A 17,521-nucleotide genomic window follows, 5' to 3' on the forward strand; every position below is an offset into this window, starting at 1 on the left:
TTTAGGCTGACTGAGCTATGGATCTTTGCCTTCCTTTTTTTTTCTAGCTGTAACTCTGGTGATTCAAAATGCCCCCTCTGTTCTTTTCCAGTGCCACCTTCAAAGACAATTCAAAGACAAACACTTTACCATTAGCAAAATTGAATTTTAATTAGTTTTGGACAGAATGTCCTGAGCCTAAAACACCTCTATTCCCTACTAGATTTGGTCTTTTTCTATTCTGACCCACATTTATGCTAAAAGGCAGTTTCATTTTAAGTAAACAGTCAAAATTTATCTCAGGAAAGAATTCTCATCACTGACAATCTAAACACTCTGCATTATCTGATATTTCCCATTTTTAGAGAATAGAAGAGCAATGAGAGGAACTGAGTTTTTCATCACTTACACTTTCCAGCCTGTGAAGAAATTCACAGCAAGCTTAGAAATGCAAAGGCTCAGTGTCAAGATCCCTGTGACTCCAAGAGGGTCGGAACTTCATTTAAGATGCTTCCAGATTTTAAGAAAAATCCATTTATATTCTGTTACTGATCTGTCATCTTAGCCGTTCTTGTTAATTTATAGGCTGGAGCTTAAACGAGGAGGGGAGAAGCTTAAATTTAAACGTAGTTACCAGCAGAGCTTTGCTGATCAGATTTAGCAGCTTGAAAGCCAATTAATTTTCTGTCCAAACCTCCTGCAGTAAAACTGGAAAGCGGATAGGGATGGGATGGTGCCAGGGGGGTTTCACTCCTCAGGGAGAGCACGAAGGAGCCTTTAGGGTCAGATCCAAAGAGAAAACTTCTTTTTTTTTCTCCCAATAAACACTGAAATCTCTAAGAGGGCAAATCAGCAGTGTCGTTTGTGGGGTGGATGAGTTGTAGTCAAATAGGAAAGCGATCATTTCTTATTTTTTAATGGTTTAGAAGGAAAACAGTGTGTAATGAGTGTGTCTATATATTAAAATACTGAGTGGAACACTGAAGAGCAGCCAGCAGAAAAGTGCTCTGTATTTCTGGCCAACACAGTAATTATGGAAAGCTCCCATTAACCAGGAAAATGTAAAGATATACTTAATATATTTTTGTTGCCAAAATATTATTTAACTTCACAAGAGGAGAGGCTGCCTTATTTTCAATGGATGTTTTAAAATTTCTGAACTCACCATTTCAAGCCTAAACTTTATAAAATAGATATTTAATTCATTTTACTTAGTTTATATATATATATATATACACTCACCTATATTTATGCAGCAAACCCAGAAGCTGTGTTGCTCTGGTTTTATATCTAAATATAAATATTTAAATCTTAATATTTAATTCATTTTACTTAGTTTATTTTATATATATATATATATATCCTTACCTATATTTGTGCAGCAAAACCAGAAGCTTTGTTGCTGTTGGTAATTTAAAAAATTTAAGAATTATAACCACACTGTTCATAAGCTCACCTAGGTTACTGTGGCCATATTCACTGACTTTACTTTCAGTATCTCCTCCAATTCTAAATTCCTCTTATTACCCCAAAGATTCCACTCTATTAAATGTTATTAATTGGAATGACAACCAACTGTATAAGAAATCACTGTAAAAAAACCAAGAGTTATCATTCTGAAAATATATCTTGGATTGAACTGCACTAGGCAGTCCTTCATTGTTTTAAAAAGTGCAGTTTTACTCATTTTTGTTGGATTTTATGAAGTGTTTAAATAGTACAAACTGCTGCAACAGGAACACTTGATCTCCTAAGGGAAAAAATTATGATTTTATTGTATCCCAAAATCTGAGTTCTGACACTTAAAAATAGTTGGATATATTGGCCTCATAAACTAAATTCAGATAATCCAAATCCAGACGATCTAAAAAGGCTGCACCACTTCCCCAAGCACAAACAGTTAAAATGCAGTAACAGGCAGATGTTCCTCAGTAATGAACTTTGTGTGACTTTTATTATTCACAAACAACTGTGGGTAAATGTCTGAGCTCAGGCCCTTGGCAGACGTCATTTTGAAACTCTGGGTTGTGTCATCACTACAGATGAGTGTGGATTTGAGAAACACCCAGCACAATATTTTAGAAAATATCACTTTCTAAATCTTCTCTTTTTCTCCCGCATTTCTCTGTATAAACAGAGAAATGTGAGAATGTCAGGGGAAAAAAATAGGAGATAAATACGATGGCAGAGCAGTGGTGAGACTTTGGAGAGCCTTTAGATGCTAAAGATGCAGATAGGCACCTTATGGGATTTTCCAAAATTCCTAAGCGGGTAAGGCGCTTACACCGTGCTTAGGCACTTTGAAAATCCCGCTCAGGACGTATCTGCATCTTTAGGGATCTAAATCTCACCCTGCATGTCCAGTTCCTCTCGTTCTTTGCTTTAAATCGTGTCACTGCCACACGTAGCACGTTCGGCTTTGAGCTCAGCAAAGGGGGAAAGGAGGGTGGATTAGGTCTGAGAGGATTGAAAGAGGAAATCACTGCATGCTATCGAGGTAAAGATAGAAATATATCTTGTTCCAGCACTTCTCTTTATTACATAAGCCCCACACTTTGTACAAGTGGTCCTTTGTGCATTCCATATTTCATTTTTTTTAAATTTATTTATTTTTTAACAGAGTAGAATGACAAGAAAGAGAAAGGGCTCTGTGTTCTCAGGAAAACTGAATATCAGCAAACAACACCCGTGTAGCCAAATGACAAAATAACACTGTAATTCTGGATCGTGTTAACATTATCTATTTATTTATTGACACCAACAGCAAAGCTTTGATTATGTTTTATATCCACAAGGGCTTGAAGTGTAACACATGTACCAGTATTAGAATGCATTTGAAATTAAGACCTTATACTTTCTCAGAGTTCTTTATAGAACTCTCTTATTTCTAAGCTGATGTTTTCAACCTCTTTACATTCTGAGGCAAAATGGAAATAACACCACAAGTATATTCTACTAATATTTTATCACAAAAACATTGTTTAAAGTAGAAAGGAGAAAAAAAACCCCATAACCATAAAATGGTTAACATGAAATAATCTGAGGTCATTTTTCACTTACATCGTAAGTTTCTATGTTTCACAGAAATGTTTTTCTGCTATGCTGGATGGGCTAACATAGCTTAATGTCTTAATCCATTGAGTCACAGGATTTAAAACAGACACTCCAAATTGTTTTTATTAACTATCACTACATTATGTATTTAAACACTAAGTAGCTGCTTAACTTGTTGGAATTTTCTGAACTGACAGAAATATTTATACAAGAAACAGGCATCACAACACTCGTCACAGTTTGTTTTCATACACAAACACAACTTTGGCTCTGCTTTTCTATAACAAATTCCATTTAGCTTTGCAGGGAGTTGGCAATGCCAGCGAATCTCTGTTTCATCTTCTCTCTTTTCTGCTTTAAGTGGTTGTGTATGGCCCTGGCTTCTTTTAAGATCCCATCAAGTTCCTGGACGTAAGAAGAATCCAACGATGCTCTTGCTCTTAAGTGAAGAAATCTGTGGTTAAAATCAATGCTAATGCCATCAACTTTCTCCCTACTTTTATGTTTTTCTTAAAAATGGGTTGTCTATCAATACCCAGTTTCTGACCAATTTAATCCTGTTAAAATAAAACCCAGCATGTTTTTTTCAAGATCTGTGTTTGCCAGTTTTACTGTTAATTTCCCTAATCTGCAGCCATCCATCTTATCTAGAGAATTTTAAAATTGCTGTGCAAATAACACAAAGTTAACTTGCCTTATAACGTCAGCATATTTTGATAAAAAGTTATTAATTTCTTTGCTCGTCTCTGTTAAGAGAGAAAAAAAATAATTTTATTTAAACATTTGGATGAATCTCAACATGAAATGAGATCATTCCATACTTACTTCCAGTACATTTAACACATCACCATTTAAAATCTTTTCCAGAGGTCCAATCTTGGAAAGGGACTGCAAGTCCTCAGAAGGAGCGAAATCTGTTTTGTCAGACAACTGAGGATTTTCTGAAGCTTCATTCTAACAACAGAGCACATGAGGAAAAACACAGGTTCTAAGGTTTAAAACAAACTTTGCACAGAATTTAACTGAGAGAAAGAAGAGGTTTAAAAAGAGCTTGAGGGTGTTTTTGGAGAAAATGCAAGTGGGTTCACAGTGTCGTGAGCATCTTGAGGAGTGGGTGGGAAGTCCCAGACTGAGATCTCTGTATATATATACACACACTTCTTTATTTAGATATATGCACATTTTTTATATATATACTGATATATGTAGTGTATGTATCTCAGTAAAAGCGTGTACTTCAGAAGCTCACTCTCAATAAGTTCTACACAAACATATCCCAGTGCTTACCCAATTTTATTTGGCTTCAAGCCCTCACAGAAACTGCTGTTTGCCCACACGAAAAAATAATTTCTATTCCCCAAACCTCCCTAAAGTGCCGTGGATCTCTGTGCCTTCAATCCAGAGGAGGACATGGGATGGGGGCTCCTCCCTCACACAGCACCGCTCACCTCCATCTCTTTGCTTTTATTTCTATTCTCATCTGCTTTTTGCGAGTTGCTCGCCAGGGCTGCCTCACGAAAAGCACGCGGTGTTTGCCGAGCGGCCAGGCTGGGGAGAATGTTTAAATAAAAACGTGTAAAACCTGCAGCTGGTTCCTCTGCAAGGGCGCTCCCTCCCGGGGGAGGCAGCCCCTCAGAGGGGCTGGAGACGGCGGGGGAATGGCGGGGCCAGCCTCAATTCGATATCCGACGAGATTTATTCCTTTTTTATCCCTCCACAGCCTGAGGGCACCGAGGCGTCCAGGAGGGACCCGCGGCTTCCCCTTCAGGCGGGGCTGGCAATGGGCGTGAGGGGCCGCGACTGTGGGGACAAGGGAAAAGGGATGAGAAACAAAGGACAAGGGATAAAGGAAAAGGAAGAGAGGATGAGGAACAAGGGGCAGCCGCTCCCCTCAGGGCTGGCAGCGCCCCCGGAGCCCCGGCCGGGCCCGCCAGGAGCGGCCCGCGGTGCCCCTGAGGGCCGAGGGAGCGGGCCCGGCCCGGCCCGGTAATTAACGCTTTAAATAAACTCTTCCTCAAACCTTCCCCGTCAAATTTCACCTTCCTTGGAAATCCGTTCCAAATCCTTGGAATGTGTTTTCATGCTCGATGTATCTGCCTCAAAACGCGAGTCAGAAATGAGTGCAATGTGAGAGACCAGGCACCAAAATGAGTAACAGCACTAAAATGAGTAAAAACACTACAATGAGTAACAACACTAAAATGCATAAAAATCACTAAAACGAGTAAAAACACTAAAATGCATAAAACCACCAAAATGAGTAACACTAAAATGAGTAACACCACCACAACACACGGCTGCCAAGACTATTTTTTTCCTCTGTCTCTGTAAAGAATGGAGAATAAAAGTGTGTTTTCCCGAGGTTGTGTTTCACTTCTGTAGGTGACAATGGTATTTGGTTTCACCAAGAAGTGACTGACTCACCCCCAGCTCCTTTGCAAGAGGAACCAACAGGACACAACAATTCAGGAGAGAATTTCAGAATTCAAAGAGATTAAACACCACAGCAAGTCACCGCTTTCCTAAATCCGCTACAGTGAAATCAATCATCACCAGATCTGAATTAATGTTGTGTTGTATTATGTGATTTATGTTATTTCATATTATGTGATTTAAGTTACGGTATGTGATGATGTGTAAAGTTTGTCTCTGACTTCCCCCTCCCCACCTTTTTTTTTTTTTTCCTTTTATTTCTTTTTCTCTCTATCTTCTGTTTTGCAGAAAGGACCTGAATCTCACATGAGTCATCCAAAAAGAAAATTAAAATACCAGCATGAGAAATCAAACTGCTGAAAGAACAAGAAGTATATACTTCCTCAAAATAGAAACAACTTTTAATAAGCTGCCGTAGTCCACTTCATTCATTTATCGAATATTTAGGTATAATAGGTAATTATGTTATTAGCATTACTACCTAAACATTAAGAAACAGATATGATAGAACATGATAGAACATGTTAGCAAAATATCTAGATATAATAGGTAATTATGTTATCAGGATTACTATATAAACATTACAAACAAATATGATAGAACATGTTAGGAAAACATTCTTGGGATATTTACTTAATTATGTCATGGTAATAAGTTTCATTAACAGACAACCTGAAGTAAAGCATCTGAATTTTCATTTCCATTATCTTATGGATGTGATAGTTTGTGAATAAAATTCAGACTAAAAGTAACATTAAAAGAAAATTATCTAAGGGCAGAGAGTTTACTCTTCCTAGAGTTTCAGTTCCTTGAAAATTGGAGCAAAATTACCTAAGCCATTATTCTAAAAGTAGTAGAGTTCCTCTAAGATTAGAGATACTAAATTCCAGGAGAAATAAAAGTTTAAACTGTACCACAAAAGCTATTGTATGAGTCAGATCTGGTCGTGGAAAATGCAAATACGTGCACAAAAGAGAAGGAAATGCCTTTTATTCAATGTGTTCAATGAACTAATTGAATGTTAAGGCTCTCAAAGGATGACGTGAAAGACCAAGTCCTCCTTCCTGACAGCTTTGTATGGAATATCACTAGGCCAAAAATGTTAGTGCCAATAGCTAATACAAAATAAATAATGTTCGGAATGTCTATTTAAATGATAAATTATTGGTACAGCATTCATTTTTGAAAAATATTTTTTGTCTAAACCAGGCAAAATCCAGGGTTAATAGTAAAAGAGGCAGTGTTTTTATCTTTACCATTTCAAATAAAGTTGAAAAATGTGCTTTTAACATCAAAATCACCTCCTCATGTTTATCATAAAGATATTAAAGCATTCCTTATTAACTTTGGGGTTTGTTGTTTTTCTATTTATCTCAAAGAGCAGTAAAAGGCATCTGAACAGCTGAGATAATGTCCTGGGGACTTGGGTTTGGGTTTGATGTGGGGATTCGGGGTGTTTTTATCATCCTCACAACTTGAGGCTCTTCAATTTACCCACCAAGCTTCAGGACCGACTCCCCCAGAGCTAGAAACAGCAAACTTAGGCATGGAGATGTAAAAAATTGGGAAATTATTCAAATTATTCATTCCCAAGCTCGCTGCCCTGGGTTTTAGGGCAAAAAAAAACCCCAAAAAAATAAAAAACAAACAAACAAAAAAACAACCCAAAAGAAAAGAATGCATTTGCAGCGTTTGCTGCTGCCAGCACTCCCAAAGCAGCGCGGGATGCGGGGACGGGGCGCTATTGCAGTGCTGCAGAACTCCTCCCATGCAGCCGCTCCTGCACCGAGGGCTGGCACAGGAATGTCCCAGCCCGGGCCAGCATTCCCGGGCACTGCAGCCACAGCACCGCAGGAGCAGCAGCGCCGGGATTTCCACCCCAAAGCGGGCACAAGGGGAAACCGGACGGGCACGGGCAGCGCCTGCCTGGACACCGCCAGGCTGGAGAGGCTGCGGGGCAACAGGACGAGCCCGCAGACACCAGCGTGACACGGAGGGCACAAAGCCGCCCCGCTAACCCCGGATTTGCATAGGCGCTGGTGCTGCGGCGAGGAGGGGAAATGCCAGAAAGCGGACGTGGGCAGAGGCCCTGGGAAAGCGGCCCGATTTCGGCCGCCGCCAGCCGCTATAAAGCCCCTCCCGGCAGCGCCGGGCAGCGCTCGCTTCCCTCCTCCGGCTGGGGCAGCCCCGGCGGCGGCGGGGCACTGACCCGGGCTGGCCTCGGCACAGGAGAGCCCGCTTCTCCCGGCTCCATCCCCGGCCGCGGCTCCCGAGGAGACAGAAACCACCGAGAGCCGCCTCTGCTCCCACCCGGGCTTCTCCCGGCTCCATCCCCCGCCGCGGCTCCCGAGGAGACAGAAACCACCGAGATCCACCTCTGCTCCCACCCGGGCTTCTCCCGGCTCCATCGCCCGGCCGCGGCTCCCGAGGAGACAGAAAACACTCCCGAAGAGTCAGAACGGACCACCGAGATCCACCTCTGCTCCCACCCGGGCTTCTCCCGGCTCCATCGCCCGGCCGCGGCTCCCGAGGAGACAGAAACCACCGAGAGCCGCCTCTGCTCCACCCGGGCTTCTCCTGGCCCTTAGCGCTCTGCTGCACTTCCCGAGGAGCCAGAAAACACTCCCGAAGTGTCAGAAAGGATCATAGAAATCTGCCTCTGCTCCCACCCTGCGCCTCTCCCGCTCTGCTGCACTTCCCGAGGAGCCAGAAAACACTCCCGAAGAGCCAGAAAGGATCACAGAGATCCATCTCTGCTCCCACCCGCGCACCCTGCGCCTCTCCCGGCCGCACCACCGAGAGCCCTCTGCTCCCACCCGCGCTTCTCCCGGCTCTTAGCGCTCTGCTGCACTTCCCGAGGAGCCAGAAAACACTCCCGAAGAGCCAGAAAACACTCCCGAAGAGTCAGAAAACATTCCCGAAGAATCAGAAAAGATCACAGAGATCCATCTCTGCTCCCACCCGCGTCTGTCCCGGCTCCCATCGCCCGGCTGCAGCTCCCACCGCTGCCACCTCTGCTCGCAGCCCCGCATCCCTGCGGCTTCTCAGGGTGAGTCACTCCACATCCCACAGCCAGAAACTCCTTTGAGCTGTTCCTTTCAAACGTCCTCGGGAAAAGGTGTAAATAAGCACCTTTTACTACTCAGGGTTGGGCTTGATGATCCTGAAGGTCTTTTCCGATCTTTTTGATTCTATGCTCAAGGGGGGAAGCACACTCATTTTGTTTTACCCATTAAAACAAGTGCCACTTTTTCTTGTAATCCTCTGTCAAAAGTCCTGCCCGTGCTTGCCCCTGGGCTTTAGAATAACAGGACCTTGTGGTTAATGTGCTAAAAACGAGGCTTGCACGGTTGGGTGTTGTGGTATCTCGTTTCCAAGGGATGTGCATGTTTGCAAACAAAGATGCTGCTGGGAGCCTGCCGCCTCTTCTGCACAGCTACAACTAGATAAAAACCAGAAAATACAGAGAGAAAAAAAAATCACTTTCAAACACATTCCTCCAAGTGCTTTGCTAGAGGGACAAAAAATCCACAGTGATTCCCCACCTGAATCCCTCTGGATGTGCATGTTTACTTACACTGATATTGCTCAGTTTTTGTATAAAAAGTCATTTTCAACTGGTGAAAAAGCTTTGAAGCGAGCTGCTATTTTGACTGCACAATAAAATCCCAGTGCAAGACCCAGAGCTCCCCATTTGTTCACCTGGGGGCAGTCAGAATGGGTTCTAACTTCTGGGTGTTTTGGAAGCTCATGCTTTTCTAGGGGGAACCTGGGAAGATCACTCTGTGCAGACTCCACTTTTATCCCTTTATGGGGTAAGAAACATCGAGCTTAACTCTGATTTCTCTCCCTGTGCTGTGGGCAGGGTGAAAGATGAGTGCTGAAGAGATTCTGGTGTGTCCAGTACAACTTGGAGAAAATTTCTGCCTCTATTTCGATGGTAATTAGAACATTTAATAACCCTTTCTGTTTGAATAGTGATTTAACACAATTCCTTTGTCAGTTTGATTTAATCTAACTTTCCCGTAAGCTTCAGTTTCAAGTGTTAGCCAAGTATCTGAGTCAGGGGAATATTTGTTGCTTATACTAAAAAAGGACACTCAAAAACGTTGGAATACTGGGGGGGTGGACTTGGAGTAATTTCTGACCTTATGGAAAAAAGTCAGTTAGGAAACAAATTGCTTTTCTTCTTTAAAAACAATTTGTAATGAATTCTTGTCCTTTTGTTCACTCAAAGGCACCAATATCCCCCCAAATTTGCACACAATTATTCCTCAGTTTTAGGCTGAGCGTGACCTTCTCACCCTTAAAAGAACCCTAAAAAAGCATTTTGCATAATTCTGATTTGGTGGTGACTCCAGTTCTCGAATGACTGGTTTTCATCTGTTTTGCTCACAGATAAACCCTGACTGTAGTGACAGCAGCTCAGCCCTGGTGGCTCTGGGCTGGGGAACACGTGGGTGGCTGCCTGGGCTCTAAGACTTCTTTTGTGGGGGCAGAGCTAAATGTTGTTTTTCTTTCCTTTTTTTCGCTGCTCACTTGGAACCAAGACGATGATGGTAAGCTGAGAACTCATCTTTTATGATTTTGTTACTCATTTCACACTTACTAATGCAGAGAGGACAAGTTTCAAACTGAGAGTGGCTGCAAATAAACCAGAGCTTGCTGCTCCTGCTGATGCTGCTTTAATTCCTCATAAGACACTGGGTAGTGGCTTCCTTGACAGCACCTTTCAATGCACTTTAATTGTTGGGCAAAAGAGAACTGATGCTTCTGAATTCTCATTAACAGCAGCTTTTCTTGCTTATATAAATAGATTTTTGTATTCTGGGAAATCTGCTTCAAGCAGAGGTGTAGGAGATGTTGTGGCCTTCCTGTGTTTGATGCCATTCTAAGAACTCCTTTCACGTGACATCCGGAATGGCAGGATTAGGCTGGCAGCAAACTCTAGGAATGAGGAGAAAACAGCTGAAAGGTGAAGATTTTTCACCCAGAAGCTGGCTGGGCATCGGAACAGGCTCCCCAAGGAAGAGGGCAGAGCACCACCCTGTCTCAGTTCATGAAGCGTTTGGGCAATGCTCTCATGGTGATTCTTGAGATGTCCTGTGAAGGACCAGGAGCTGGACTCAATGATCTGCATGAGTTGCTTCCAACTCAGCTTTTTCTATGATTCTATGATGAAATTCAGAGCACTTGAAAGAACTGTGGAACAGCAGAACAGGCTGTAAGATACCACACTGGAACATCCAAGAGGTCCTGCTGTTCCCCTTGCATGCTGTTTATTATAGAGAGAAAAACTCTCTAGGAATTCTCTCCCATAGACTTGCAGAGGCAGAAGAGCTTGCCACCACATAGCCACACTGCCAAAACATTCTGGTTTCATGCCAGTTCTACTTACTTTGGAGAATCTCTGGTACGCTTGGGCTGATTTTTGTCATGTCTTTTGCTCTTACATAACGCCCAGTTTCCTTTCTTAGTCTCTCCTCTCTCAACACAATTTCTATACGCTGTTATTCTACAACTCTCATTTCTTTATAATTTCTTTACCATTCCTGCAGAGCTGGAGTGTGATGCCCTGTGCAAGGAGAAGACCCTGCACCGAGTGCTGAGGAACGTGAACAGCCAGCTGCTCGTGGTGCGCCCCGAGCTGAACGTGGCAGCCTTCGAGGACGTGACGGACCAGGAGATGCAATCTGGTAATTTCCACACACAAACCATCAGCACTGCTCTGCTGCTTTAGCCTGGAGGTGCTGTTGCTCTCTGTAATCATCCACTCAATGATGGGGCTGAGAATAATGATTTAAAACTTCATCTGCTAGGATAAGACTGAGCTGAGAGTGAAATTTTGTGTCTTGCATTAGTGGTGGATGAGGTTTCTGGGTTAGACCAAAGGCTGCAGAAAAAGGGCTGTTAAGATTTTTGCTTGGCTCTGATCACAATAATCTTAATTCCTCCCTTTTTTTAATGCTGGATTACAAAAAATCATTTTAAAATTCAAACAATGTATTGGCACTAAAAGGTCTTACTTTCTTCTAACAATATTAACTATAAACCTATTTTTGACTTTGATTTTTGGGTTGCTTCAGCAATTTATTTACAACTCTGTTTACTGACCACATTTATTTCTGGATCACCTCTATCCAGCCATGCTCTGATTTACAGATAATCACTTCCACACACCAGTCTCACTTTCTGCAGGCACACAAAAGGGTCTGACCCCTCCAGCACTGCCTGGTGCACCCTGGTTATTGCCTGATTGCACACAGCACAACCACAAGCCCTAAAAATTCAAGTTGTGGCTCTTCTGTTAGGAAAAATATCCTGGCAAGGCAGCCAGAGTTGCCAGGGGAGTGGTAAAACATCCCTGAATTCAGTTGTTGCAGCTGTCTTTGAGCAGGTTATCAATGATAATCCATTTATTTCCAGGCAAAGGGATGCATTTCAACATTCACTGCTACAAAACCACCATGCCCTTAGGAGGGATGCCCGTGGCCTTCAGTGTCCAAGTGGAAGACAAAAGTTATTACATGTGTTGTGAGGAGGAATGTGGAGAAATGATTGTTAGATTCAAGGTAAGGATCTGCTTCCCTCTCCTCATCTGTACAAATCCAACAGGCAGCATTAACGACTCAGAGCTGGAATAAAACTGCTCAGGGCTTGTGGTGGGATTAACCTGCTCCCTTTTTCCCTCCTCAGGAAGGAGAAGTTCCCAAAGAAATTCCTGGTGAAAGCAACATCATCTTTTTCAAAAAGACATTTACATCTTGCTGCTCCAAAGCATTTAAGTTTGAATACTCAATGGAACGAGGAATGTTCTTGGCCTTTGAGGAAGAAGGCTGCTTGAGAAAATTAATCCTAAAGAAGCTGTCGAAAGATGAAGTGGATGAAACCATGAAGATGAGTTTATCAAAGTTCAGCCAGAACAAAAATCACAACCTATGATAGGACACTTCAACAGTTTGTTTTTTTAAAAAAGAAACTTTAGTCTTTCTTCATCCAAAACAAGTCAGTTTTATGATTTAACTACTCTCAATACTTACTAAAAGAATAAATCCATGTTCTTGGCAACAAGCAGGGCAATGTTTTCCAGACAGAATTACACACTGAAGAAACAAGAATGTGCATGTCTATATTGTTCTGTAGAATCTGATCCCTAAAATCTTTAATGCCCATTGACCAAACAGATTTTGAATTAGGAATGGACTTTTACATTCCCAAGACCCTCAGATAATGAATTTCTCCCCCAAGTAGCCTAAACACATCAAGCTGGATCCTGTGTGAGAAAACCTCACTTTCTATGAGAAACCCTCATTGCCCAGAGGGATTTACCCATGACTCACCCTCCACACCCTCCTCCTCCCTGGGCCAAAATAACAAATGTTGGCGTTTAAACCAGACCACAGCTCCTTTCTGACCACAACACTAACAAAAAATTGGCCAGCTACCTGCTTTTGCTAGTCATTTCCAACCCATATTAAAATAATAATGATAATAATAATCATCAGAATTCTTGTAGAATCCAATCAGCGACTTGGTCGTTCTGCTCGTTGCATAATCACTGATGGTAACACAAATTCTCTTCCTCTCACTATTAATAGGGCTCACCATGGGAATGTGGAGAGGGTTTTACACTCCTTAGCACTGTGAAAGTCAGACAGGATGAAGCAGAAAGTTAAAAACCACAATCTCAGTTCCCCTCTAAAAAATCCCTAAAATAACAAAACATTCCCTCAGCGCCCTCTCTGCTGTCACACAGGACAACACAGACCAGGGTATTTAGAAAATAAACCTTAAAAAAGTGGTGTAGATGAACATAAAAACCTTGAAAGTCAAATGTTCCCAAAGTCAGTCTGCAAAAGTATTTTTATTCTACATCAATCCTTGTTGTATTTTCTAAGGGACATTAATTATTCTTCTATTAAGTCAAGTCTAAGTCACCTCTAAGAATGAATTCATACAAATATTCTTTGTTTTATGAAGTAAGGCAGAGCAGACTTATCTGCAGAGAAAACATTTTAGGTAACCCACAAGCAGTAAAAATGGTTCAGAAGCACACACAAAATTTCTGTAAATTCTTTATTGAATGGATTAAGAAAAAAGTATTCCCTTTTCTACATCAACTCCCAGGGTCCAAAGAGTTACAGGGTCTGCCTTACATGTCAGAAGAAGCAGTTCAGTTTTCCACAAGCCAGGCTTGTTTTACAGAACAGGAATCCAACAGTTAGAAAAATACTCATTAAAGCTGGTATTAGCAGGAGAGTTCCCTTTAGCTATGCAAGCCTGCCACTGATGCAATTAATTAACCCCAACTTACAGCGCAGCTTGAATCCACTCATTCTCACTGGACATTTTCCACTTAAATCTGCTTTTAAACCTGTTTTTTTTTCTCTATATATCCTAAACTAGCTCTGAGCCCCCTGCAGGCTCCCTGGGGACCCCGGGCCGTTCCTTTGCTGTGCAGGATGTTGCTCACAAGCTGATGAAGCAGAGGCAGCAGAGGACAGAGGCGTGTGCCAGGCTGGGCTCTCAGAGGCCCCAGAGCATGGCCACGGCCTTGCAGATGCCCACGTCCTGGTAGTTGAAGCGGCAGAGGCCGGCGAAGGTCAGGGCAGACAGGACGTACAGCCCCGCGTTGGCCACTTTAATGGGGACATCTCCGTGCACATAATCTGTAATTACCTGGCCCAGACCCCTAAACAGGAGAGAAAAGCTCAGATCAGCAGAGTTCGCCCACTGAAATCCACCCAGTTTGCGTCCACGTTCTACCAAATCACTTTTCCTCCCCGGCTGCCATCAGACTTTACTGAAAAAGGCTCAGTTCCCACTCAGAACGAGGAGGAATCTATGCCAAAAACAAAACAAAACATTCCACAGGTTCCATTGAAAATACAGAGATTGGTTCAGAATTTTCTTGAGGAAACCAAGTGCTGACCACAGCTCTCCAGACAACAGAATCCTTGGAATTGCCTTCTCATCTGACTTCCAAGGACTGGAAAAGAGGAAAACCAAGGGAATATCTGGGACCAGCCATTGTCACAAAGACACAGGAGACTCCTGGATGTGCATTTAGATTAGAAGAGTGGCAACCAAAGAAATTAGCATATTTTCAGGTTTTTCTACATCTGGAAGTGAACTCCTGTCCAGATTTGAGCTATCCAGCAACACAAGCCACATGATGCTTGTTTTGGGAAAAAGCTCCCAGTCAGAGCAAGGAAAGTGCAAGAATCCCTTGGAAAAATTCCAACAAAGAGCAAAACTGAGGTTTAGGAAAACCTGGCACCCCCAAAGTAGCACAAAAATCTGCTTTATCCTTGTGGCAAGGAACTCCCAAACCAGGATCACCTCAGGAAGGTGGATGCTGCCAGTCTGGCCAACCACGTAGCTGGATCCACTCCTAATTAGCCCTACCCCTGCTCTCATTAAGGTTCTCAGCAGAACTACACTGAGCAAACATCCATCCAGGACTAAAGGAAATAATTATCCAGGTCTCCTCAGTGGAATATTAGCTGTGAGCTCGTTGTTATGCAGAGCCTCATGACCACTGAGATGTACAAAGCCAGTGCATAGAGCTTTAAGAGGCAGAATATTTTTATATACTTTTTATACAGATCTATCCTCTTTCTGTTCCCTCTGTTCACACAACACTGGTCCTTCCACAGGTTAAAACCATCCAGGATTCTCCACTTCCAGGGGCAAGGAAGTGCTCCTAAGGTTAAGATACCAGAAAATGGATTCCTTTTCTGACTGAGAGAACAGTGTGAGAAAGGAAGACCAAAGTACAACCACTCCTACCAAAGATCACAGAACTGAGACCAAGGACTTTTCCCAGGTGTTTCACACTAGACCAGGACGAGGTTTGGAGCCACCAAAGCTTCTCTGCTGCGAGTTGAGCCGTGCTGTGCTTACCAGTGGCCGTGCAGGGTGAGGGCAGCAGCCAGGGAATAGTCGACGGCCGGTCCGGGGCACAGGTAGGCTGCAGGGAGCAGCCCCAGCAGCAGCACGCTGACCGCTCGCTCCCCTGTCCAGTGCAAGGACGCAGCCTTGGAACCGCCTGCAAGGAGAAACGTGCTCAGGGAAAAGCCCCTCTGCCAGGGCTGGGGGATGAATTTGGAATTGGAGAGTCTGCAAACCAAAACCCGGCATGAGCAGTGCCTGGAAACACAACGGGAGCGTCAGCCCAGGCTGAAACCATCGGGAATCTACTGAGAAAATACCAATGCAACAGTCCCAAAGTGCTCAACTAACACACAGACAGCATCCATCCACCTAAACCAAAATGCAGGCATATTCCTTCATTTTGGCATGGAGAAAAGAAATTTAGAAAGTGACAAGATAAAGAAGGGAAAGGATCTGAAGTTTGGACTTGGGCAAAGTTAACCATTACCATTAATTGGTAACAGCTCTGCTGAAGGTGAGAGTACACACACTCCTCACAGCCTGAGGCACCACAACAGCATGGATATTTATCATAAATAACATCTCTGCACAGTTACTGCCTTATCTAACAACGCTCAGCATTTCACAACTTTTCTCTTAAATCAGTGGGCATTTAGGATTATTTTTCCCTTGCTACTTCACTCAACAAGACACCAAGAAAATCACTGTAAATCTCTTCTGTTCTTTGTTACAGCTGCTACTTAAAATGTCCTAAGTGGCCCCAAAAACTTATAGACTCAGATAAATAAATAGACTGGTTTGGGATGGGAGAGACCTTAAAGCTCATCTTGTTTTTAAGTCCTGTACGGCCACGGGGAACCACCTCCATCACCTCTGTCCTTTATCCCTGCACTGCTGTTGGTCCCTTGGAGGACCTGAGCCAAAATCTGGTCCTTTACCACCCATTCTTGACAGAATCACAGAGCATTCAGAAATCGGAATAGACCTTAAGGATCATCCAACCACAACGCCTGCCACGGGCAGGACGCGCTAGACCCGGGTGCTCGGAGCTGCACCCAGCAGTTCCAGGGATGAGAAAAGCGGAAAAAGACCCCCGTCCCCAGCACGGACAGACAGACAGACAGACACAGACAGGGCCGTACCGTGTCCCTGGCGGGCCGGGCCGTGGCTGTCGCGGGCCGGGGCGCAGCGGGCGGCGGCGGCACCGAGCGCGGCGGGGCGGCGGAGCAGGGCCGGGCCCAGGAGAGCTGCGGGGACAGCGGGATGGCGTGAGCCGGGGATCCCGCACCCTCCGGGGGTCCCGGGGCTACCGGGGATCCTACAGCCATCGGGGACCCTACAGCCATCGGGGATCATGCACCCTCCAGGCTCACGGAGCTACGGGGGTCCCGCACCCTCCCGGGATCCTGCAGCCACCGGGATCCCGCACCCTCCGGGGTCGCAGGGCTACCGGGGATCCCGCACCCTCCGGGGGTCCCGCAGCCACCGGGATCCCGCACCCTCCTGGGACTCCGCACCCTCTGGCGTCCCGGAGCTACCAGGCACTCTCTGGGATCCCGCACCCTCGGGTCCCGCACCCCCCGGTCCCGGTCCGCGCCCGCCCCGCGGCCCCGGCCCCACTGACCCAGGGCGGCCCCGCGGGGCCGCAGCAGCGCCAGCGCCATGTCCGCTCCAAGGGCACCGCGCCCGGACACGGAAACGCCGCCCGAGCTTCCGCATCCGAGCGGCGCCGCCGCCGGGGCTGCGGGAGGGGCCGGGAGGGGCCGGGGCTGCGGGAGGGGCCGGGGCTGCGGGAGGGGCCGGGAGGGGCCGGGGCTGCGGGAAGGAATCCTCCCCTCTGGGGATGGGCAGCCCTGGCACAGCTGCCCACACAACCTGCGGCTGCCCCATCCCTGCAAGTGCCCGAGGCCAGGTCGGAGCAACCCGGTGGAAGGTGTTGTGCTCACGGAACTGGAATATCTCTAAATTCCCTTCCAGCCCAGACCGTTCTGTAAGTCTGTATTTAACCCCTCAGCACCTGCAGCAGAGCCAGGTGCTCCTCACCCGTGTGTTCACTACCGAAACACCTTTGTACACACCATGAACACATCCTGCTTTTCTTTCCATTTGACGGGGGAAAAGGAACAAAATCAGGGCTTGGAGTGAGGATTTCGGCTGA

At 44.8% G+C, this 17,521-nt stretch overlaps 3 protein-coding genes across 3 annotated transcripts; 1 reads left to right on the top strand and 2 right to left on the bottom strand.

Moving 5' to 3' along the window:
• Nucleotides 1-2,433: 2,433 nt before the first annotated feature.
• On the bottom strand, nucleotides 2,434-5,189 carry TEX12 (testis expressed 12). Its single transcript, XM_063417806.1, has 5 exons — nucleotides 5,073-5,189; nucleotides 4,616-4,833; nucleotides 3,882-3,987; nucleotides 3,728-3,779; nucleotides 2,434-3,472 (listed from the first exon to the last, which is right to left on the bottom strand). Exons 1-5 carry the CDS (start codon nucleotides 5,113-5,115, stop codon nucleotides 3,328-3,330), a joined length of 564 nt encoding a protein of 187 aa, XP_063273876.1. The 5' UTR covers nucleotides 5,116-5,189; the 3' UTR covers nucleotides 2,434-3,327.
• A 4,150-nt stretch (nucleotides 5,190-9,339) lies between these two features.
• On the top strand, nucleotides 9,340-13,852 carry IL18 (interleukin 18). Its single transcript, XM_063417810.1, has 5 exons — nucleotides 9,340-9,406; nucleotides 10,017-10,025; nucleotides 11,025-11,162; nucleotides 11,893-12,038; nucleotides 12,163-13,852. Exons 1-5 carry the CDS (start codon nucleotides 9,340-9,342, stop codon nucleotides 12,406-12,408), a joined length of 606 nt encoding a protein of 201 aa, XP_063273880.1. The 3' UTR covers nucleotides 12,409-13,852.
• SDHD (succinate dehydrogenase complex subunit D) lies at nucleotides 13,529-17,142 on the bottom strand. The gene is made up of 4 exons (XM_063417807.1): nucleotides 16,988-17,142; nucleotides 16,506-16,610; nucleotides 15,373-15,517; nucleotides 13,529-14,158 (listed from the first exon to the last, which is right to left on the bottom strand). The coding sequence occupies exons 1-4, from the start codon at nucleotides 17,025-17,027 to the stop codon at nucleotides 13,993-13,995; spliced, it is 456 nt and encodes a 151-aa protein (XP_063273877.1). The 5' UTR covers nucleotides 17,028-17,142; the 3' UTR covers nucleotides 13,529-13,992.
• Between the last annotated feature and the right edge of the window lie 379 nt (nucleotides 17,143-17,521).

This window comes from Prinia subflava, chromosome 22, assembly GCF_021018805.1.
Source record: "Prinia subflava isolate CZ2003 ecotype Zambia chromosome 22, Cam_Psub_1.2, whole genome shotgun sequence".
Taxonomy (NCBI): Eukaryota; Metazoa; Chordata; class Aves; order Passeriformes; family Cisticolidae; genus Prinia; species Prinia subflava.

Excerpts from the sequence above, each read along its gene's own strand:
- SDHD (XM_063417807.1), bottom strand. The coding sequence starts at position 17,027 with ATGGCGCTGGCGCTGCTGCGGCCCCGCGGGGCCGCCCTGG. Across the intron at positions 16,611-16,987 it reads GCCCCGCGGGGCCGCCCTGG|CTCTCCTGGGCCCGGCCCTG; the intron begins GTCAGTGGGGCC and ends CTGTCCCCGCAG. Across the intron at positions 14,159-15,372 it reads CTCACCCTGCACGGCCACTG|GGGTCTGGGCCAGGTAATTA; the intron begins GTAAGCACAGCA and ends TCTCCTGTTTAG.
- TEX12 (XM_063417806.1), bottom strand. The coding sequence starts at position 5,115 with ATGAAAACACATTCCAAGGATTTGGAACGGATTTCCAAGGAAG. Across the intron at positions 3,988-4,615 it reads TGCAGAGGAACCAGCTGCAG|AATGAAGCTTCAGAAAATCC; the intron begins GTTTTACACGTT and ends CTCTGTTGTTAG. Across the intron at positions 3,780-3,881 it reads TCTGGAAAAGATTTTAAATG|AGACGAGCAAAGAAATTAAT; the intron begins GTGATGTGTTAA and ends CTCTCTTAACAG.
- IL18 (XM_063417810.1), top strand. The coding sequence starts at position 9,340 with ATGAGTGCTGAAGAGATTCTGGTGTGTCCAGTACAACTTGGAGAAAAT. Across the intron at positions 11,163-11,892 it reads GGACCAGGAGATGCAATCTG|GCAAAGGGATGCATTTCAAC; the intron begins GTAATTTCCACA and ends ATTTATTTCCAG. Across the intron at positions 12,039-12,162 it reads AAATGATTGTTAGATTCAAG|GAAGGAGAAGTTCCCAAAGA; the intron begins GTAAGGATCTGC and ends TTCCCTCCTCAG.